Below are 23,213 nucleotides of genomic sequence, written 5' to 3' on the forward strand. Positions count from 1 at the left end.
TGGAAATAAAACTCGAAATAACCTGAATGTCTCTTCCAGGATGTTAGTGACCGGATAGAGAAAGAATCTTTAGATGGTCCAATAGTCAAGCAATTAGAAAGAGGCGGAAGAGAGGTGGTGAAAATGGACTGGAGAGAGCACATCACTGTTCCTCTTCAGACAGGTAATGGACGGTATCTTATCAGAGGGGAAAGGAGTTGCATGCTGCTGTTCCCAGTTTGCCGGGACAGGAAAGTAAGGACAGCGCTGTCTGAGTTTTGGCACATGACCTTTACTTGTCAGCAAAGTATTTCTTCAAATTAAGTATATGTTTATATACTGAAGCACACCTATAAGGATATGTGACTGTAGGCACACATACCTTACTTTTGAGACCAGCAACTAAAACTGCATCCAAGCACAAAAAGAAATCTTGTCATTTCATTTGCAGATCTTCGAAAATTCAGATCCTATAAAGGAGGCTCAGTACGGGATCTTCTGAGGGCAATGAGAAATAAGGTAAAGGACTTCTTTCCATAAGCAACACGCACATTATGGTTCTGCCTCCATCTGCTGTTTGTTGCCAGTCTATGTCTATCTTACCTTGGGTTAGGTATTGAGCTCCTTTACGATAGACTCACATGAGGTGACTTTGTCCATGAAAAAGACAGCTGTATTTAAAAGAGGATCCTGGAACACATCCCCTCTGACCGAGCTTCTCCCTATTCTTTTTCCCTTTACAGAAGCACCATTACAGAGAACTGCCTCCCGAAGTGCAGGAGACCCTGGGCTCCATCCCAGATGATTTTGTACGTTACTTTACAGCTCGTTTCCCTCACCTGCTCCTACATACCTACAATGCTATGCATATCTGCTGCCAAGAAAGACTGTTTCAGCATTACTACAATCAGGACTCTGCAGAGCTGAGCCTTGCAGGAGACACTGTTTGAGAGGAGAGGGAGGGAGCTTTCTTCTCTGGGACCAACATTCCAAGCACAGGGCTGTGAAACAGGCCTACCTTTAGCAGGGAAAAGTGGGATCAAAGAGCTGCATTCTCTCTCTTTGAAGAAACCAAGCTTCCAAAAAGTGCCTTGTACCTCTGCCTGCGCTGGATCAGGAGATGGTAGGAGCCCAAGGAGCGAGTGGTAACTTCAGAAAAGCAATGAACCCTGGTGATGGAGTTATTCCAAGGCAGTTTTCAAGACAGTGAAAATGGAGAGCAAAACCTGGGTATAACCGTCACCCAAATCCCTGTACTGTACGTGATTTTATAACTGATGTGTTTCTACAAAGAATCAAAATACAGTGATTGAACTCGTATCATTACTAGGGACTGGGATCTGCAAAAGGAGCCTTTTAGTTGTAGCAAATCATCAGAACCTGCCATTGCACTACTGCCACATTATGCACACCACAGTGATTGTAAAGGGAAGCATTTATGATTATCCAAACAACAGTAGAGAGAGTACAGTTTCTGTTTAATCAGTACTACCCTGGAAAATTAGTCCCTCATCCTTGAGCAGATACAATGAAGTTCTAAAAAATACTGACTGAAAAATCAGTTAAAGGTTTACCTACTTTGAAAGTAAGCCTCATGGTTTAAATATCGACCAGTATTCACAGAAGAGCTTGAACAGTCCTTGACTTAAATCACAGTATCAGAAGAGAGCTACACAAGTAACTTCAGAAAAATACTCTGATGTCAGCTGTGAGCTGCTGGTGAGAGGCTAATGGTTTATCATCTACTGCAAGTGTTCCTTACTTTCTTATAAAGAAGGGTCGCCAGTTGCAGAGCCAGAGGAAAGGGGAGTCCTGGGGAAAAAGGAGCTAAATAGGAAACTATGAGATGTACAGAACGGTGAAATTAGGGGCAGTTTTTAATGGGTGCGATAAAGCTGTAAAGGAACCCCGTTTCCTGTTGGTGTGGCTTGCTAACTACAGCCCAGTGAGCCTGTGTTTCTAAAGATGCAGTATTTCTTTTCACTGGCCCTAAAGCTGTGACAAAGCATCAAGTGTGTGCGAAGGATGAAGAAATGCTGAGTTCTAATATGATACAAGTGGGGGGGTGTTCTTTTACAATATATTTATTTAACATATTTATATTTATTTAATTTTTACTACAAAGTGGTATCAAATCCAAGTGGTACAAGTATAAAGCATGCCAAATCATTCCTAATCGGTTTTGTGTTTATATTTAATCATATTATAATAACTGGAAGAGGAAAGTGATACTGCATCTTTCAATGGAATTCATTAAAGGAAAATTTACAAAGTGGGAATTTGTATGACCATGCCATTGTGTCTTAAACTAATAATTTATTGACAGTAATGCGTAGGATCGGGTACGTACAGCTACTTTTCTGGAGCTACTTTACGGGAAGTTTTTTTTCTAGTTTTACAATGTATGAGAGCAATTTACCCAAGATGCCAACTGTGCAAGTTACATTTCTAAAGCTTGAAAAAAAATAATGGTAGTTTTATCTAAGAAGATTCAAAGCCTATTTCATATTTTTGTACTTCTCATGTAAAGTTCTTTTATAAGTCTACTAAATAAAGACTTGTACTCAGATTAAAAAAACCAAACAAACCACAACTTTGTGTGCCTGGGGAAATGAGCCAGACTGCTGCCATGTGCAGATAACAGCGCTTTCGGAAGCAGGGCTGGGGCCTGCAGCAGCCACACGCTGCCACCCCAGAGGGGGCCCGCTCGCACCCGCTGGCTTCCTGCGACGCTGGCGCAGGAAACGCGCACAGGCACATTTCGGGCAGGGAGGCTGGGGGTGAGCACGAGCCTCCTTGAAGGCCCGGGAGCCTCGTTTTGTTCTTCTAACAAACAGTCCACTGACCAGTGTCGGCGGCAGGGGAACAGATCAGGTAAAATGGCTGGAATGATTGCACGCTGCAAAAATTTCTATTGCTGTGCAGGACTGATAGATCCATAAATAATTTTTTTTTGTGTGTGTGTGAAACTAAGTTGACAAATGACCACGTGGTTTACAGGAAAAACAGCCAGCCCGTAAGACAGCTTTGTCTGCTGGAGCGTGGAAGGCTGAGGGTGCACCTCGCAGCGCAAGTATCAGCACAGCCGGCCCGTGCCCCAGCACGACAGAGGGCTGATGAGCCACTGGTGCTTCCACTGCTGACTTGGTGAGCTGGCCTGGCGTGAGTAGGTAGCTGATAGAGGGGAGTAAGTAGGGTGGGGGGTGGGTTTGCCTGATTTAAAAAAAAAAAAAAACCAAAACAAAAACCAAACCCCAAACCACCCCCCCCCCCGCCCAAGCACCCTGGCACATACCTGCTTCGGTAGGGTGCAGCCACACCAGTGGGGGAGGCAGAGGATGCCAGCTGGGTTGCAAAGGCAGCACCACCCAGCAACAGCCCTGCCAAGACAGGGTGGAGACTCGGTGGATCCTCACCAGAGTAGGTCTAAAGCAGTTTCCGCTTTTATTGCCTGTAGCAGTAGGACCGGCAGAAACACCCGCAGGGCTCAGGCTCTGGCAGAAACACCTGCAGGGCTCAGGCTCCTGGCTGGCGAAGTCTGGCACCCGGCAGGCCGGAGCACCTGCCCTCCGGCCCTCGCCTCCTCTGGACACCCTTTCCTTGCAGGCAGGATCTGGCAGCACAGCACTAAGTTCCCGGCGGGCTCCGCAAGGTAAGCCCTCCCTGAACGCCCTCCCTGAGCCCTGCTGGTCCTGCCTGGGGGAAGGGGGGGGTGGGCTGGGGGGTTGTTCTCAGCCTGGCAGGTTACGTTACTGGTAGCAGGCCTAGGAAAAGCGAGGATCTCCCTGCGCTGCCACCCTCCAGCTCTGTACCCCCGTCCACGTCCTGCAGGGAAAGGCTCAGCAGTGGTAAGCAGGACTGAGCGGTGGGGGACACCTCAGCCCCCACGCCCCCGTGGCCACATCCCTCCCCTGCCCACCCATGCAGCCGCTAGCACCCAGGGCCCCCAGAGCGCACGCAGGCTGCAGGGACCACACAACCGCTGCCACCCACCCCGGGCTGCTCTCACACACGGGTGGGGAGGAGGGGCTCGCCAGCCCCCAGCACGGGGCTCTGCGCCCCCCCCAGCTGCTGCCCCAGCCCTGCCCAGCCTCCACCCCAGTTTCTATTCCCCGTTAACTTTCGTTTTCGACTGAAACTCCGCCTGACGTCAGCTGTCAGGGCAGAAAGATAAGGGTGGGCTGGGTCACTACCAGCCAAGTCACTGTGCAAGCACTGCCCTGGGAGGAGGGGTGGTGGCCAAAGGCACCGAAAGGCCAGTATTTCAGGGACATTTTTAGCCCCATTTCTCAGGGCAGGCTGCACTGGCTGGCCGCAGGAATCAGTCTCTAGATATTTTCATAACCAGCCTGTTTACACCGATTCCAGAGGGGATCCGCTTACCCCTGTGGACTTCAGAGCGGTCCCGTAACAGGTTCCCCTGAGAGCCGCTCACTTAAACCAAAGCTACTGGCCATGCCGGTGCCTCTGTCAGCCCACAAGCTTTCTACAGGGCTGACCAGGGGCTTAAATAGTAAATACACACTTTTTCAGTTTCTTGTCTAGCACCCCCATTCTAGACTCAGTATCTCCCCAAACCACCACCTTCTGTTGAACTCACCCCTGGCCAAGCCATGGTCCTGGGGAGCGCTCCTCGCCTTCCCTCAGTCACCACCTTTGTATTGCGGGGAGCTTGCGCGGAGCCCCACACCTGCCTGCTCTGCTGGCCGCGCTGCTGACGCTGCTCCCTTTACACTTGAATCCAGAGGCTGCGCCTGTTGTCGTTGTACCACCGTGAGCTGCGGGGATGGAGCTGGCCAGGCTACGGCCACCTGCTGAACCAGCACAGAGCTGAGTTTTCACACTACAGTAAGAGAAACGTCACCACCACCACGCCCCTTTCGCTGTCACCGTTGTTGACTAGGCCGTAGTCACAGATGGCTACTATTGACTACATCAATCTATCGCAGATTTCTGGTGTTAGCTGCACAGGCTTATTTAGCATGTTTCCTCCTGCAGTCCAGAACCAGTGATCCCTGCTGCAGTCCAGCTCTGTACGCCGTAAACGGAGCCTGAGCAGGGCAGAGGATGCCATGTATCAGGCCAGGACACCCCACTAAAAAGAAAATCTTCTGTTGGGTTGGGCAGTGAGTTGAACTGCTTCATGGAAAAATCCAGTGAGCACCAGAACAGATGTGGGAAAAAGAGCAGGAGGGAAAAAAAAGGGAAAGGGGGAGAGAGAGTACATGCACCAAAAAAGGGAGGGAAAAGGGAGTGTGAGGGAGCAAGAGGCAGGGAAAGAGAGAGGGAGTGAGAAAAAGACAGGAATAAAAAGCAAGAGACACTATGCAACCAAGGAGACACAGCAGTGTTGGGCCTCCTGTTTTTCCCAATATCTAACCGAAGTACCTGGTCCAATATCTAACAGCAGTAGCCGTTAGATGGGCACAGCCATCAGCTTCTCCAGCAAAAGCCCGTCTCCTCTGCACCCACGTGTGTGCCCAACACAAGAATAGCTGCCTTCACAGGCACACAAAAGCCATGTAGCTGGCAAGACCAGGCTTTTAGAGGTACAGAAGCTACTTTGGACCAAAAAGGTGGGGAGGGGTTTGGAAAACAGAACAAATAACCAACACAGGAATGTTAACTGTAAATCTGAAGACAGTTGTGTTCTCCCTCTCTAGGGTTTTGATCGGTAACAGCAGGATTTCCCTCATCAAAGGCAATGGGTATGTGTTGCTTTCAGAAAATTTGTACTTTATACATCGCAATTTGCTTTTTAATATCTGCATTTTAAGGGTTCATCTCTAGTGGGGAACTAATCAATGCTCTTAACATCATCGTATGGTTTGTTTTGATGCTATCTTCATTTAGCAGAAGATAAACAGACTCAAGCGGGTAAGTGATTTGTCCAGACCTCTCTAGTTTAGAGAATTCAGCCCCTGCCAGTTCCGATAACCTGATCACATCATTCCCTTCAAAAACGATTTGGGTTATTTCCATGACTCCCTTTGAGGCTCGTTTCCAAACCTCCCTCATGGTTTCCTGCTTCACTGATTTGTTAGTCTTGTACCATTGCTTAGGACTGCTTTCGATTAAGGTTAAGGATGCTTTTAGTCATCAGAACTGACATATCTGAGAAGTTAAGACAGTCTCTCCCTGTAACTGGTAGAAAGAAAACAATCTAGCATTCAACATGGCCAGTTTTGCGAGGATTATAATGCCTTGTCAAGCACGTTAACATGTTTTTAGACTAATACATAATTTTAACTTGTAGATTACAGAACATTACCTGTGAAAGAATGGGATGAGAACCATGTCCAGTGTTGGCTAGAATCTACTGGCATCAAGAAAGAATATGTAGAAAAACTGTACGCGGAAGAAGTGACAGGTCCAGCGCTAATGGAACTGGATGACTCTTTCCTCAAAGGCATAGGTATGAAGGGAGGGCAAATCCACATATTAATCCGCAAGAGAAATGAACTTAAGCACCTACAGGAAAACGCAGTGCAAGCCGAGCATTCCAGCAGCAGAACGTCTGACACAACCGATGTGCCAACAGACCCAGTAAGACCCAGAAATGCCCCCGCTCAAAAAACTTCAAGTGGAGACAGCTGTGGTCCAGTAGATAAAACCAGCAGCAACAACACAGCTTCTGCTTCTGGCAAGAGGCAAAGGAGAAGTAACAACTCCCAACTGAACAGCACTGATGAAGTTTTAGAGCTCAGCAACTGCCGACCATTTAGAAGTCAGAATACCGATTTCAAATATGTCAAAGACAGAGTTCTTGCTCCAGAGTCAGGAGTCAATGGTTTAATCACTCCTTGCCATGAATACAAATCTTTTGACATTGCTGCACAACTGAACAAAACCCAACTGCAGTCAAAGTTTGCCTGCGAAGTGATAAGATTTGCTTCAGCCTGCATGAACATTCGGACAAACGGCACCATACATTTTGGTATCATGGACAGCGTTGAGGATAAGGGTTGGAAACACGGCCAGATCGTCGGCATAAAGGTCAAAGAGCGAGAATACTACGTTGATGCACTAGATTACATAGAAAGATGTTTTAGCGAAAACGTACAAGAAATTGCAAGGAAATGTATTCACCCACCTGTTTTTGTTGAAGTGATTTCAAAAGATGCTCAGGAGCAAAGGTTTGTGGTGGAGGTTGACATTGAACCAACGTCCAGTTTAGTAAAGAACAGATTTTTTGAAGTCTATTTGCCAAAATACAACGAAGGCAGCCAGAAGGTGACCCTGACAAAAGATCGGGCTCTCTATCAGAGACTGGGAGCAAAGTCTGAACCCATAAAGCACAACGATCTAGCTACTTTTATTCATGGTTTACAAGACAGGGATGCTCAAAGAGAAAAAGCTGAGCTCTCCAGCGCAGAAGTACAGACAGAAGTATCTCAAAATTTAGGAAGAAAGTTATCAATTCTACTAAATGATGGTAAAAGCTACATGGATGATTCCCTACGGTACATCCTTGTCACAAACAGATGTGAAAAGGATGATCTGAACTATATCAACTTTTTAATGCACTTGAACATTTTCTGTGTCTTTGACTTTGATGAAGATTCCAATGTGTCAGGGTTGTACAGCAAGTACAAAGAACACCATGCAACAAGGTCTTATCTTTTACAGGATTTTTCCAATGAAAGTAAGATCAGCAACCCTCCCTCTCAGAAACCGTTGTACCTGTTTGATCAGACCAGCTGGATATTCTGCAATGGGCGCAGTGACTTCCTCGGGGATGAAAAACCTTCTGATGAGAACACATGGATTAGAACAAAAAAAAAATACCTTAAGAAAGCAATTACTCGTATCTGTGACGAAATCCTGCCGAAGCGGTCTTTCATTGTGATTTTCCTATTGCTGTCACCAGTGCAGAAACCACTTGTGGACACTTTTCAGGAATTCTATACAGAGATGAATGGCACGGAGTACATCGTTTGCATTGCAGAGTCCAGAGAAAATTACAGGAAGTGGGCTAACCTAGCTCAGGCATCCTGCAGCATCGCGACACTAGAACAATGCAGCATCGTGGGTATGAAACTAAGCCACGTAGATGCCACCATTCAAACAATGCTGCCTTCTACAGCACAACCCAGGCATCTGCCAGTTTCTACTAGAGGGCTGTGTGCACTTCCCTCGCTGGAAGAAGAGAAACTGTTCTCGCTAGAAATCCTCTGTGTTGACCAGTGTGATGATATCAAATTAGACCTTTTGCCTGAAAAAGAAATACAAGAAATAGACCAAAATTTTTACCGAGGGAGAAAAATCATCTGGGAAAACTTCTGGCTCGCTGATAAAAGACGCTGCGGGGAAATCATTGAACGCGAAGCATGTAAGGATGCTAGCAAACTCCTAGATGACATTTTACGTGGAAGCAGACTCAACTATTCTGTGGCTAAACTAAAGATATTTCACCATCCTGGAAGTGGTGGAAGCACAATAGCACGGCAAGTTCTATGGAAAAGAAGAAAGGACTTAAGATGCGCTATTATCAAAGCCTCATATTCACCTGCAACTGTTTGTGAGCATGCGCTTGCCTTTAGAGATTATGAAGAAAAAGAAATCAGTCATTGTCTTCCTGTGCTCCTCCTAATTGAGGATTATGATGAGGACTATTTAGAAGAACTAAGGAATGAGTTAATGGATGCTGTAGCAACTAGGAAAATTAATTCACCCAGACCTTACTTCATCCTTATGTGCTGTAGACGATCCAATGACCCCGAAAGGCTTTGCAAGATTTCTCCGCTGGACACAGTTGCTGTCACTCACAAGCTGACGGACTCCGAGAAAAGTCTGTTCAGAGCTAAACTTGAAAAACTGAAGCAGAAGGATGTCAAGCCAGAATTCATACTTACGTTTGTCCTGATGTGCGAGGAGTTCAATGAAACCTATGTGAGAGACTTTGTAGAGCACATATTGCAAGACATAGACCATTCTTCTCGTGATACATGCTTGATGCGTTATGTGGCTTTGCTTAATTTTTATGTCCCTAATTCCTATGTTTCAGTGTCACACTGTGAGGCTTTTCTGGGACTGGGGGTATATACAGAAAGGAAATCAAGAGCATATGATCTCAAAAGTCACTTGAGTGAACAAGCAAGAATGATTTTTATTGAGCTAAGGGAAAGTACCACCTATATTTCATCTGTCCGGATAATACACTGTCTAGTTGCAAAAGAAATCCTGCATCAGCTTTCAGGGAACGAACCTCAAAGTCAACTTGCAATGACTCTTCTTCAGGAAAAGATGCTCTTTGAAAACAGATTTGGACGAGAGGAATTCATAAAGTTCATCAGAGATCTGTTTATTCGACGTGATAAAAGAAGCAGGGGCGACAATACTGACACTCTTTTCTCCCCGTTCATTGAGCATGTCTGTAAAGCTGAAGACTGTGAAAAAGCTATAGCTGTTTTAAAAGCTGCATATGAACTCCTTGGAAAAGATCATTTCTTTGCCCAGCAGCTTGCCAGACTGCATTACAACAATGAAAAATTTGAAGATGCGGAATACTGGGCACGGGTTGCAAAATCTCATTCGCCGTACGATTCTTATATTTTAGATACAGAAGGCCAAGTCTACAGGAAATGGTTTAGTTTCACTGTGGATAAAATGACAGAGGAGGACACTCCTGAAAGCACCATTCAAAAGATAGAGATTGCTCTTAAAGCCATGACATGCTTCAGGGCTGCACAACAGGCTGCAAAAGCAGAACGCGACAGCATGAACAACGCTGGCTATTTTGGAGAAGTAGAAGTAGGATGTCGCCTCCTTAGATTTTTGTCCACAGTCCCTGTATTTCGCAGAAGCCCAGAGGGGGAATATTCTGAGCTTGTGAAATACCTGATCACAGATTACATCCCTAAAGACATCGGAAAAACATGGGGAAAGCTTCACTCCCGCCTGAAAGGCTTGCGCCAGAACCTGTACAACGCTCTGGAATGGATTTCAGAAGACCTAAGTTATTTCCAAACAGATAAAAACCATGAGAAGGAAGAGGAGGATGAAAGAGATGAAAAGGAAGAACAAATTTATAATCCCAGGAAATGGCTAAAAAGACAGTCTGAGGTATACGCTAAGTTCTTCATCTCAACATCACTTACTGAGGACAGCAGGGGTGGCCCCGAGAGCCAGCTGATTAGACGCATGAATATTTATAAGAGTGGAGGAGGTAGTGTCACTAATATCCTGTCATTCTTAACAGATAAGAAAGAGAATAGGTCAGCCGAAAAGCTAGAAAAGATTCTTAGTTTCTACACAGAAAACCCACTACGGGACAGGCTGGAGGACAACGATCTGATCAATTATATTTTGTGCCACATCACATTAGCATGCTTAGCACCAGGATCGGCCAAACTTCTTCCAGTGCAAACTCTTCGTGAGCTCAGTGTAAGGTTCTGTAAAGGAAAAAGACCATTTCCAGCCAGCGCCTATTTTTTGCTCACCTTGCTGTACTGGCCAGATGAGGCATTAGACAAAGAGCCTAACCCAGATAAAGACGAAATTCTAAACTCAGCCCTTCAAACCTTGAAACGTTTATATAACATCAAGGTGAAAGATGTTCCTACCAGAAAGAAAAGAATCTACACCCACTTTTTTCTGGGAAAGGGTTATGGCTTAAGTAAGATTGTGCACAAAACTAAAATTGATAAATTAATTAGTGGGTCCTTAGATGAGAGGAGAATGAAGTGGCTACATGGAACTGTATGGAACATTCGTGACATTCGTGACATTCTCAAAAGAGTTTCTGGTTGGACCAGGGACAGAAAGTTATTTATACGTGGCCACGTGAAGGAGTTTCCTATCTTGCCACTCCATCATGATTCAGTGCCCCCTGGAAACGAAAATGTCACCTTTTATTTAGGCTTTTCATTTAATGGCCTTGTTGCTTTCAATATTGAGGTTGAAAATAACCCAACTGTCAGCAGAACACAAGGTATTTAGTACAGTAACAGTACCTACTGTGCTGTCAGAAGAGACAGCACTGGAAGCGTCCTTGTCACATTAAAACAAAAAGTGGACTGCATTGGCTGAACACCAGGTAGCAAGATAACCACACTTTACTACAATAATGACCAAGTATCTAAAAAAATTCAAAACCTCCTAGTAAAATATACCTTGAAACAGAAGCCTTTAATAGCTTTGGAGTAACCAAAAGCACAATTTCAAACTTAAGACTGCAATAATTGCAATATTTGCTTGGGGACCAGGGACGACGATGACACACAAAAGACCCACTGTTTCTCCTCTCCCCCCCAATACCTGGAGAACTGAGCTCTGGAACAAGCAGCTATAGCAGGGATCCCTTTCTTCTCAGCTCACAGATTAGGATTTTAAGTTAATTTCTGGGTGGTCCTGATAAATAAGAGAATTCGTCCACTGTAACCACATTTTTTCCTTATTCCTGAATCAGCAACAAAAAGTTTAAGTGAACTTGCAACACGTATACTACACTGGCTGTAACACACTTTGCTCACCAACACGTACCGTGTATGGAATTGTGGACGTTTATGGACATTTCACAGCCATTTCACAGGGGTGGTCCATAGAATAAGTGGGGCGGTGGTTAATGAGGATGTATTGGATAATGTGGGACCTGAGCATGACGTAAATGGTATGGAATAAGGGGTGGATACTGTCCTGGTTTCGGTTGGGATAGTTAATTTTCTTCCTAGTAGCTGGGATAGTGCTGTGTTTTGGATTTAGTATGAGAATAATGTTGATAACACACTGATGTTTTAGTCGTTGCTCAGTAGTGCTTACACCAGGCAAGGACTTTTCAGCTTCCCATGCTCTGCCCAGTGCACAAGAGGCTGGGAGGGGGCAGAGCCAGGACAGCTGACCCCGACTGGCCCAAGGGCTACTCCGTACCATATGGCGTCATGCTCAGTATATAAACTGGGGGAAGAAGGAAGAGGGGAACGTTCGGAGTGATGGCGTTTGTCTCCCCAAGTCACCGTTTAAGCTGACTTTGCAAACATCAGGATTGATAAAAAACAGGTCTCAAATTTTACATCACTTGTACATTGCTTCTCCATGTAAATATTACAAACCATACTAGATAGATCGGTATCTGGGGAGGGGTGCAGACACGTGAGCAGTTAGACACTGATGACATTAAAGATTACTTGTAAGTGCTGTTATGATTTCATAGTCCAAACAATTCCTGCACTTGGCAAAATGTTTTTGCAGCATTACCCAAGAAATGTCCACGCAGTACATGACTCAAATTTGTCTACTGTATACATCCCCATTTGAAAACGTTCTTTGTCTAGCCTGATTTACTAATTTGAAAAATGCAAAGGAGTTTGTTGTCAGCACTGTGTCTGCAACCACTGTGTCACATTAAGCTTCTAATAATAAAGCTGCCTGTTATTCTTGAGTTTCACATTGTTCGATACCGATATTGTCACTAAAATTTCCAGAAAACCCGTCATACAGCTTAAGTTTACATCTAATAAGCAACCTTTAAGAAGAATTACCGTTTCTACGTGAGCTTAATTACCCTACCTGAAGATGCCACTGTTAGAACTACAAGGTATGATTTACTTTTCCAACTTCGGCCAAGATCTGGGCACAGCCAAAAACTGTAAAAGGAACAGCAAGCCACTATGAATTGAGAAAAAACAAAGTCTCAAACAGGATGAAACCAAAGATTATTCTATCTAGTCGAAGCCTTCGCCTTCTGGCCTCAGGAAGCAGAAACAAAGCTTGTGACTGCTGGCCAGGCAATACTGGCCTCCCTCCCTTGCCTTCAACCTGGGAGACACAACAGCAGAGGAGGCTTTTGGAGGGCTGCACTTTTTGCTTGGGAAATCCAGGCTGGCAGATTTCACCAGGGTTAAGCGAACACTTAGGGGTTAAGCTTAAGATTAAGAGGTTAAGCCCATCAAAGGCAGCTTTCCCCAAGATGAGACAGGAAGGTGCACTGGAGGAGCAAACTATGACAGCATCTGAACTGCCAGGCAGCGGTCTTATTTTTCAAAGATACCCATTTCTACCTTTTAGAAACTAAAGGCTCGCATCCAAACGGTTTACCTCATCAGGGTATTATGAACACAATCCTCCCCCTGTGCCCTGCAGAAAGAAAAGAAGATTTAGAAAAACAGCATAAACCTACAGACTAGCACTTGGGAGTCCTGCATTGCATGACAAGCTGCTGACACGCACAGGGCAGAAAGTACAGCCCCACTTCCTACTCTGTAGTCATATTCAAATTGCCCAAGCGTCTGATAAATCAAACTTGAGAGTGCTGTAACCAGCCAGGCAACACACAAGCCCCCTGGCTCCAGCCAGCTATTCGGACAAAGCAGTTCCCCTGTTTTTCAAATGCCCCCTCAGATTGCCCTAGAGCCGAAAGGGCCAGAGGACATACACACCAGTAAAGAGCTCATGCAAAGCAGCAGTCTTCCCTAAAGGGTCCTCTCCTTGTGTTCAGCTCCCCATTACACATACCCAACTCAAAATGCCGTGAATTGTTCCAGGTAGTGTAGCATTAAAATCATGGATTTATCTTCCTTTTACCACCTCTTAGAAACTAATCTAAGAGTAAACAGTGGTAGCTAAATGAGACCAACCAGCCTAGCAGAGTAATCCATTCTCATCCTGCAGACAGGAGTTGCAAGGACACACACCTTCAAAGCTACCTCATCTCTCCAGCATTCTGCTCTAAAAGGGTTTAGAACAGACCACTTACCAGCTGGTCCTCTCTACCAGGTTTTACGAAAATGCTATTAAGATACTTTCCTCCATATTCCCCCGACTCTTCTAACTTCAATTGTCAATTTTTTTGTACAGTCGGTTCAGCAGAAGGACAGCAGCAGATCAGCAGCAAAAGGAAGTTACAGGTTAAGAAGTCAGGATTCATTTGCTTGTCCCCAGGTATAAAACACTAAGATAAAGCTCACATGAATGACTTTTTGCAGTTTACAGACAATCAGAGAGCTAGTGCAAAGTTATACAAACCGTAACGTGAGTGAAGGTGGATTTTATTCTCACACTTTGGAACAGCTAACATTGGTTGCAATAACGATTTAAATAGGTCCTCAAGAGGAGAAAAACCACACAGAAACAGCGGTTCACTTCTGTTTAATCAGAGACTGTTACAAAGTGGCGGACACACATTACAGACTTGTATATGTGCACTGATCCATTCCTGAAGCATACAGTTCATAGAAGGTTCCCAATGGATGCAAATGATGCTAGCCCCATATTTTCTTTGAATCTTCTTTGTAAACTGGATGCTAGAAAATTAAGCTATTTACTGTTACTATTATTTGCATGCATTAAAGTGATGCACGTACTTACCAGTCTCTCACTTTCTCGAATTAAATTCATCATCAATAGTTTGCCACCTGTCTTTTGAAAAAGATCAATGATTCCATCCCTTTCATACTACTTACACAAAAGCAATATTGAATTACAGAAAAAACCTTCATGACACATTAACTTCCGTGGCTGTACTACTACTGAGAGGGGACATAATTCAATCATGTGCTTTCAGGTACTTTAAGAAGGTACGAAAAACAGTTTGGAGTCCGGGTTCGCTGCACAGTGACCAGAATATCTGAAGGGGTGATTCAGAGTCATTAAGCAGAAGTCTAAAAGGAAATAGTGTGAACTCGCTGTTCCATATATACCATATCAGAATTGGGAAGGAAGACTCCTGAACCACATTAGACTGGACAGCTGCTGTAACGGTGTATCAGAAGATGAGCTACAACTTAAGACTGCTCACCTGGTTATAAAAGCTCAGATTCCTAGTATTGTTTTGGTCCCATCTCAAAAGAAAATAAACTTAATTGTACCCAAAAGTACTGTAATTAATTACCATAAAAAGTTTCATGAAGAGATGACGTTCTACCAGAGTTCCTATTAGGATCTACCCTGGACAAATACACTTTTTGTTGGTAAGACACAAGAGAAGACCACTACCCTTTCGTTATCCCCACTGATTGCCAAGCTGGTGTACAAGTAGTGCAGGTCAGCATCCAACCACTGTCAAAACTGAGACTTCACAAAGTGATTCAGCAGCCAAAAGCAATCGGTTACTCATTCCAACTTATTACTGAGCATTGCATCAAGTATCAACTAGGGTCAACTCAGGAGTTAAAAGACAGATGCATACATTCTGTTAATAGGATAATGGCCTCACAGCAAGGTATCCCTATTATTCATGCACATCTGCCATTAAGATTTAGGAAATATAGGCAAAGAAAGTTACAAATTTTATTATACAACTTTCCTTTTTTCTTCTTCTAGGGAGAAACACCTACACAACATTATTCAAAAATTTGCATGTAGCTAGTTTTGCAGACAAAGCAGTTAAGTGTGAATGACTGAGAATTGATGCAGAGAAGATGCCAGGAGATGGGCTTCAAGTGTAACTATTCTAAAATCCGGGAAGATACAATCCCCTTGAAACTTTTTATGTTAGTATGATGAATTCTGCAGTGTCGCATAAGATTTCAAGACTCTAAAATAAGCAATGCTGCTGGAAGCGTCAAGTCGCTCATGAAACTACTCTAGCCCATACAGATGAGCTGGCAAAACTGAAGCGTCTGTTCAGCTACCACACCAGTATGATCTTCCCAATACCTAGTTTCTATGTAATTATCCACTAATGATGTTAAAAGCCCCTCAAATTCACCATGTGATAACATGCCCTTGAGAAGTGAATTAAAGCACAGAGCTTTACCTGCTCATCCAGCTGTGAAACTACGCTATGTGCTACAGCACAGTAAGTTTTCATCTCCCATGCTGATATGTAGAGATGAGGTACACAAAGCTTCACTGAAAATAAATGTATGCAGCTATTCTGGAGAAGGTTGCATCTTTTATCCAATCACAAAGAACCTCTCCTATTTTCTTTTAAGTTGTAAAATATTCTATAAAATAAAAGTAAATGCCAAAATTTCCAGGAATATGGAATAGCGCAGAAGGAAAAAAGAATAGAGCTAGAGCAGTAACTCTAGAGTAAGGTAAAAGAGCTGGGCAAAACCACATTCCTAGGCAGCCTCTGAAGTGCTGAAATGGGCTAACCAAAAAAAACCAAAAAAAATCAAAGAAGAACAGGCTCCTGGCTTACAGGCCTAACAAAGTAAAAATCTGTTGGTAGGAGACAGTAATTAGCAATAGCTGAAGAAAACTGAAAGATTACATTACTGCTACAGATTCTTACAAACAGAAATGCTTTTTCCCCAACACAACAAATATAGTATCCTATAATTGGTTCAAGCCTCTAATAGGCTTGTTACTGAAGAAGTGACTTCAACTTAGATCTTCACACTTTTCAGTAACACCAATGGCTATTTTTTAAGGTTCTATATTAAATTTTCCTTAAAAGTCCTTGCAGATATTACCTACCTGCAAGTGTAGTTAAAACCATTACAGAACTTTAAAAAAAAATAAATCTAGATGTTCACTCACTACTGAAAACAGTAGCAGATAACAGATACATTCACATTTCAGAGACCAAAATTCCGCTCATGTATTTAAGTGGTATCATTTGAACAAATTATTTCAAATAGGAACATCAGGTACTTACAGATTAAACTAACCTGTACTGGCAGTGCTGTGGAATTTTTCTTCTCTACCAGTAAGTAGCAAATGCTGAAATTCTGCTGCTAGTTAACAGAAACACAAATTGTATTAAACCAAGGAGTTTAACCCATAATTTAGTTTTTCATTAAAAAAGCTGCCAAACTTCAATTACTGCAATTTGTTGCTTAAGAAAAGCATATGAAGTAAAGGCAACTATAAAACTGCTTTCAATTTGCCCTTACTTTTCTGATATTTTTCATACATAAGCCAGAAGTTTAACAAGGTAATCTTGTTGCCTACCACAAACATAAAGGAAATTACAATACTTACATTGCCAGGTTCCTTCATTAAACAGTCTCATAAAGTGTGTTTTCTTATTTAGACTTTACAAATGAAAGAGCAAAATATATTTTCTTCCACTAAAGCTTATTGGGAAAGAAGCTAAAGAATTCAGTGTGAGTAACATATATGCAAGTAACTCAACAAAAAAAGAGAAAGAAAAAAGCTCTGCATGACATCTTTATCTCAAAGCATTACGTAATCTCCTAAGCTGGGAGACAGTGAAGTAGCTTCCTTTGGTTGTATGACATTAATTTCTGGTAATTCAAAATCGCTGTTAGCAAAAATAATTTATACATATTGGCTACGAAGGGCAGTGGAAGTTGAAGTTCTACACACACCCCCTTTCTGAATAGCACCTGGGAACACGGTTAAGATTTAGACAAAAATTTAAGAAATAAAATTTGAGATGTCAGAAGCTTGAATCTGGTATAAGGCAGTTAGCTAACAGAGAGATATACTTTAACTGCTAACAAGAGAAGTTTTTAAGGAAGTTTCAAGCTCTCAAAGCTGTGTGTTCGTTTGTTTTCAGTTAAGATGATACTGGCATTAAAATCCTACTATTTTCTGTAAAATTTTTAACTTTTTTAAATCCCCGAGAAAGAAAAACCTTAAGATAAGTTCAAGACAGTATTTATGGAGAAATTAAACTCATCGTCATTGAAACAGCAGTGTTGCTGATTGTTCCTACTGCAAGAAAGCCCGTAAGAATAAACCAAGTTATTGTAAACTTCCTCAGAATATGCAAGTGCCTCACTATTCACAATCATGATCAGGCGTACAAACACCAACCCTCACAGTCAGTCAATACTGACTCATCAGGATGCTAAGAACAAACTAGTGAGGATAACATCCTGGATCCTGTGGTTCAAGACAGGATATGGCTGTCTGCAAAAGCAGCAAGCTGAAGTGCCTGGCTCCCTCAAACACACCTTCACAAGACAAAGTAAAAATGCATTCACTATACAACGGAATCTACAAATACTGTACGTGAAGTGTATTTTCTTCTAGCAGAGCCTTAATGAGAATCTGCGCTCTGACAATCAAAAGACTGCATAAAGTTGGTGTTTACAGTGTGTAAATCACAGTTTTTTTCAGACCTTCAAAAAGAATGTTATATACACTTCACTTATTTTACACTTCAGAATCAAAACTTTTCTTACTCTAAACTAGTATCTATGACCCCAACTATTACAGGAAAATATGGTAGTCACCGATAGCTGTCTTTTTATAGAACCCAGTCACTACCATTATTTCACTGGTTTGATTATTTTGATTGCAAGTATACATACTTTTAAAAAAATTCCTCTGGAGGTAGCCTATTCCTCAGAGTATTTAAGGGCTACAATTTTTATTAGGCAAGGCACAGGACACATTATGAACTCATCACACAATTCTAAAGCAAGCCAAAACTTCATGTGTGGAACATACTTTATTTGCCACATCTCCCATTCGCTTCTCTCGTTAAAAACAGTGGATGCAAATTCACCTAATTTAGCAGAATATCAGTAATTCTTCCCCTTTAAAAAAAAAAAAAAAACAAAAACAAACCAAAAACATACCTCTACTTAAGGTTAAAAAAACCCCAAATTCCCCAAGACCTACTTCCATTAATATCTATAAAAGTGAAGCCACTAAAATACTATCATCATTAGAAAAGAAATTCCACAAACAGTGAGAGGTACAGCTCTGTGATACACAGACTGCTGCAATACTGAGAGCTGCAATACTGGAGTGTCAGTAAAAACACACCACTGTCCCTCAAAATAAAGAGATCTTGTTTACAGTGTAATTTTTTTTTTTTTAACTATCCCCCTTAGATCCACACGAGGAGGCAGGGAGGAAAATGTCACTAACAGAACTTCACAAAAAGAGCAAAATATGAACCATTTGCACTAGATGAGAGTTTTACAGGCCAGCTGGTCTAATAGCTGAGGAGATACTCCCAGCAAAAAGCACAGAGCCATTATGCCATCCTTGTGACTAGAAAGACAGCAGCGCTTGCACATGTATCTTTTGGGACAAAACACAAAGCAAATGAAAAATGCACATCATTAATCTGTTACCACAGACTAATGTTTGTCCTTAAATTTGCAGAAAGTAGAGTAACATGAATGTAACCTGCTAAAGCTATGAACTCCCAAAGAGGGAACAAAAAAGACCTGTCCTGTCCAGTCCTTGAGAGACTTACAGAAAGGACAGGAACGTAAAGGATGAAGTGAAGGATGTGTGAACTACCCACCAGAAATAACAAGCAATATTTGTAGTGTAGCAGGAAAACCCAGAGTCGAAACCCTCTAATTCATACGGCAACACCCCGTGGAACTGTCTTAATATCAAATGCATCTTTCAGAAGTAAATAGTGTGAAATTAATCTTCTTGGAATTGTCTAAAAGCAGCTTCAAGAAAAAAAAAAAATCCATAGCAACGCAGTGCTGAGAAATGCTATGTTTTGCTCACAAAACATGCCAAAACACAAACAAATGGTTCATTTGCTCCAAAGTATTAGTATACAGAGCTTAAACAATGACACAGTGAAAACAGGAACTGCATTTTGGAAACATTTTTTTCATGAACATGTCAAACCCAGCTATCTTCAACAAAAATAAATCAAAGCAATTTCTCTGAATTTGAAAACCTTTAGCTCTCACCAGAGTATCAATTTATAAGATATAACCCAAGTGTGGATCTAAGCAGGGTACTCCACTGGACACAAGACAGCATACGTATCTGAATTTTAGCTTTGTGTGCTTGATGACAAGCTGAGTATGAGTAGCTGGACAAAAACTACCTAGTGCTGCATCGGTCTTAAATGGAAACTGATAACAAAGTTCAGTATCAGGCATTTGAAATTTGCCTATTTTTCATTTTGAGTCTCTAAGATTCAGATACCTAAAGCAAGAAATACAAGCCAGACTGCATATTATTTTTGGTTAAACTGTTTCCTTAGATACTCTAGGGAAATAAGAGCTAAGTCAAATGCTCCTGTAGACTGAATATGGGAAACAAATACTAGTTGCAGTAGTATACCCTGAATTGTTGTTCTCATCTTCACCGTTATCAAGGGTAGTAGCACAGTGAGAAACTAGAAAAGCAACGCCATGCTCAATAATCATTTTGAAACAGTTAACAGAAGACATGTCAATTTTCCAGTCAGACTAGATGATCTGGGGGGGCCTTTTACAGGAAAAATGCAAAGGGCAGAGTACAAACAAAGAAGAGTACAACAGGAATGTGAAATCCACTCTTGTAACTAAGTTAAGAATTACAACTCTATCCTTTAATTAAAATTACTGGAAATCACATCAGGGGTCAATATTTAGCAAAATCTTAAAGAAATGAAATACAGGCTACGCTCATCAAAAAACACCACAAATTTTAAAAATATCTCAAAAATCTAAAAAAGTTATAAAACCTGACTCCAACATATGTTAATTTTCTATTTCACTGCTGATAGGCTTCAAGACCTCCTTGGACAAAAACCTGTTCTTCTGAAGCTGAAGTTGTCTTTAAGCAACCTCAAACATTCAAAACCAATATATCTGTAAGAGCGTGAGCAGCAACACTAAAGCTCGTTTTTCTTCACAAAGGGTAGATTTTTTGCTAGTCACTGTGTGAAAGAAGGAACTTCAGATAACCATATACCTAAGCAAATTTTGAATATGCAACATAATTCCACAAGGGTTCAAAAAAAGCGCTATGACTTTCTGTACTGTTGCAACAGACAAAATATTGTCAAGTTTGGTGTATGTGAGAGACCGAGGAAAAGGTTTTCCCTGAAAGTGACAAACTGAAAAATCTGCAGCTTCAATTTCTCATTCTTCTATTCTACTTTACCAACTTGAATCTCTATTTCTTCATAGGGCTCTACATTAATATTTGTTGTGGTGCAGCTCACATATGCGGCAGTATTAACATCTTAACCTCCTCCAAGGAAACTGTATTCTGTGATTTAGGCTACACAATTTTGTGACTGTAAATGTCACTTAGTAGTTAAAACCTAAGTATTTTAAGCACTTCAACAGACACATCTCCCCAGAAGAGGAAACATTAGTAATTGATACTTACATGCCACTAGCTCAGAGACTACACAAAGTCACATTACCAAAACCAAAAACAAACATAGCACAAATGCAATGCAGGGGAAGAGGGGGAGGGGGGCAGTGTGGCCGAAGGACTACCTGAGCAGCCTTGAAAGAAACGCATTCCATTAAAAGAAAAGGTACCCAAACAAATCTTAGAACATGTTCCCTCCCCCTAAAACTCTTAAAAACACAACAATAATAAAAAGATAAATATTAATATAGAGCCCATCTACCAAAAGAGAATAAAAAACCTAAATTAAAATAAATTTAGGGGCCTTCACCAAACTTGCTGCAAGTTTGGGGACATAAATATCCAACAGCCATAAAGCTGTGAAAGCCCCCAGAATGAATAAAATAAATCCCACTTGCCTCAGACTGAACAGGGCAACACTGAGACTCTGCCTCAGCCTGTCCTATGGCAGGGCTATAGGAAGAAGAAAAATTTAAATTTTAGAAAAAACATGACCCAATTAAGTGAAAGACATGCATTCAAAGTCAACAAAATTCCAGTGATCAAGCAAACAAAAGAAAATGACTGCTATTGCACCTATTTTGTTAGGCCCAAACAAAACTTTTTACAGTTGGTAGCTATTTCTGAATTGGACAGTTTGTTTTGCTTTGTATCTTGATCAATGGAACATAGTCAGTTGTCTTGGGGCATTTTTCCCATAACTGATAGTATTTACTGTACTAGTTCACAAAAAGTAGAGTTAAAGATTCCATCAGCCACTGAAAATGTTCACCCTCACCTTAGTATTTATGTAGAAGCTAGACCAGTACAATTATTAAGACATTTACTATTAAGTGTCATTAGTTACCATTTTAAATTGCAGCCCCAGCTCATGGACTGGTATATCAGAGTCTCAATTTAACTGAAGAGTCATAATGCCCTTCTTGCTGTTTGTAAAACTGAAGTAATCTTGGTATTTTATTTTTTATCCTGTATGCAGAATCCTTTGAATCCTATAAAATAACTGCAGGTTATATATTCCCATTCAATTTTATCCAAGTTTTAAGTAAGTTATACAGTTCTACGTAAGTACTGTTCAAGAGTTCATATGCTAAAATAATTGCAGAAACCATAGAAGGCAGATGCAGCTGAATGTGTTTCTAGAAGCTTGTTTATATTCTCCCATGCATGCACAGAGTGAGGAAGTTATCCACTGAAATTATTACATATACATCCCAGCCTCAAATCTATTATCAGCACCTAAAAATCTCATCTGTGGAAGAAAAAAAAAAAATCCAAACATTCCAGAAGAAGAAATTTTTAGTCCACATAAGCCAGCTATATTTTCAAGATTTTATTTAAAGCAACCTTTGCCAAAGGCAGAAAGATATTCTAAAGGCAGTACAAAACAGTCATATCAAGACTTCTGAAAAACTAGTCCGGGCTTTTCCAAGGTTCTTTCATGCCAGTCTCACCCCTTTTACTCTAAAAATCAGCAGATATGAGATCAGCCTCTCATAATGATACTGAGAGACCCTGCATAAAATAATTTAGAACCTTTTAAACAAGTGCTACATGCCATAAATTCTAAATACTTTGCTAAACATATTTTCCCACCTGTGTCTGAACACTTTCATGCAGCCTGTTTTTATGTATTCAACATTTGCATTACATTCCAATTTAAAGATTGACCAAAATCCACTTGCAAGCTTTAATTTTACTGTAAGATCTGCCATGGCAAATTTAGGCAACAACCGAAAAGCAAAGCTTCTGTCTATGTAATTGTGTCACTAGAGTTCTGCCACAGATATAAGAGAGATATGCTTTTCTCTAATCATAAAAGCGTCTGCAATCTCTTTTGAGGGAGAGACTAGTAAGTAAAAAAGAAGTAAAAAACTGTCTGCATGGCTGCGTCACATTAGGGATTTTGCTGGCACAACTATGTTGATTAAACTTTGTACTGTAAACCAAGCCTTAGTCTTTTTATATAAGCAACTACTACATTCAAAGTAGCTTTCCTCTTTTTGGGAAAATGCACCATAAATCCAACTCTCTGACCATTAAGAAGCAGTATCCAAAGAAATGAAGTCAGGGACCAACAGACAACATATGCACTGAAATACCCGCCTGTTTACAGAAGAGTACAACACAAGAGACACAAGAGTAACTAAAGATAGCCACATGACAGCTCATATAGCACAGAAGTGACAGGAGCAGGAAAAGAAGTATCCACGTGAAAAATCACAGAAAAACTGTTCACCTGCTTGCTGAAGATTAATATTAGAGTATCATATGAATAATATGTGGCAGTACTTAGTTGA

General features: G+C 41.6%; 3 protein-coding genes across 41 annotated transcripts in view; 2 read left to right on the plus strand and 1 right to left on the minus strand.

The window, feature by feature from the left end:
- Positions 1–1,699, plus strand: part of ERN1 (endoplasmic reticulum to nucleus signaling 1) — a 41,579-nt gene extending 39,880 nt beyond the window's left edge. For all 4 annotated transcript variants that reach the window (XM_087751099.1, XM_087751097.1, XM_087751098.1 and 1 more), the window contains 3 exons: positions 40–163; positions 431–498; positions 723–1,699. In XM_087751099.1, the coding sequence (XP_087607225.1) occupies positions 40–163; positions 431–498; positions 723–929 (399 nt within the window). In that variant the 3' untranslated portion in view covers positions 930–1,699. The remainder of the gene's footprint in view (positions 1–39; positions 164–430; positions 499–722) is intronic.
- ZNF207 (zinc finger protein 207) overlaps positions 1–23,213 on the minus strand; it is a 40,860-nt gene that overhangs the window by 3,243 nt on the left and 14,404 nt on the right. For 7 of the 33 annotated variants that reach the window (XR_015703303.1, XR_015703305.1, XR_015703301.1 and 4 more), the window contains 2 exons: positions 21,312–21,366; positions 14,049–16,601 (listed from right to left, as the gene is read on the minus strand). The gene's annotated coding sequence lies outside the window, so the exon portion shown is untranslated. Of the gene's footprint in view, positions 1–997; positions 1,149–3,274; positions 3,360–3,972; positions 5,075–14,048; positions 16,602–21,311; positions 21,367–21,760; positions 21,906–23,213 lie in introns of those variants that run through there. The other 26 variants (XR_015703289.1, XR_015703276.1, XR_015703283.1 and 23 more) reach the window with 25 other exon arrangements.
- On the plus strand, positions 1,841–12,358 carry LOC104014371 (sterile alpha motif domain-containing protein 9-like). 4 transcript variants are annotated; one of them, XM_087751078.1, is made up of 5 exons: positions 1,841–2,853; positions 2,980–3,126; positions 3,437–3,631; positions 5,643–5,687; positions 6,236–12,358. In XM_087751078.1, the coding sequence occupies exons 4-5, from the start codon at positions 5,684–5,686 to the stop codon at positions 10,918–10,920; spliced, it is 4,689 nt and encodes a 1,562-aa protein (XP_087607204.1). In that variant the 5' UTR covers positions 1,841–2,853; positions 2,980–3,126; positions 3,437–3,631; positions 5,643–5,683; the 3' UTR covers positions 10,921–12,358. The 4 variants fall into 4 exon arrangements, with proteins under 4 accessions (XP_087607204.1, XP_087607205.1, XP_087607206.1 ...); XM_087751079.1 differs by having other exon boundaries at positions 3,586–3,631; XM_087751080.1 differs by lacking the exon at positions 3,437–3,631.

This window comes from Nipponia nippon, unplaced genomic scaffold, assembly GCF_047370975.1.
Source record: "Nipponia nippon isolate SJK-2023a ecotype South Korea unplaced genomic scaffold, ASM4737097v1 scaffold_14, whole genome shotgun sequence".
Taxonomy (NCBI): domain Eukaryota; kingdom Metazoa; phylum Chordata; class Aves; order Pelecaniformes; family Threskiornithidae; genus Nipponia; species Nipponia nippon.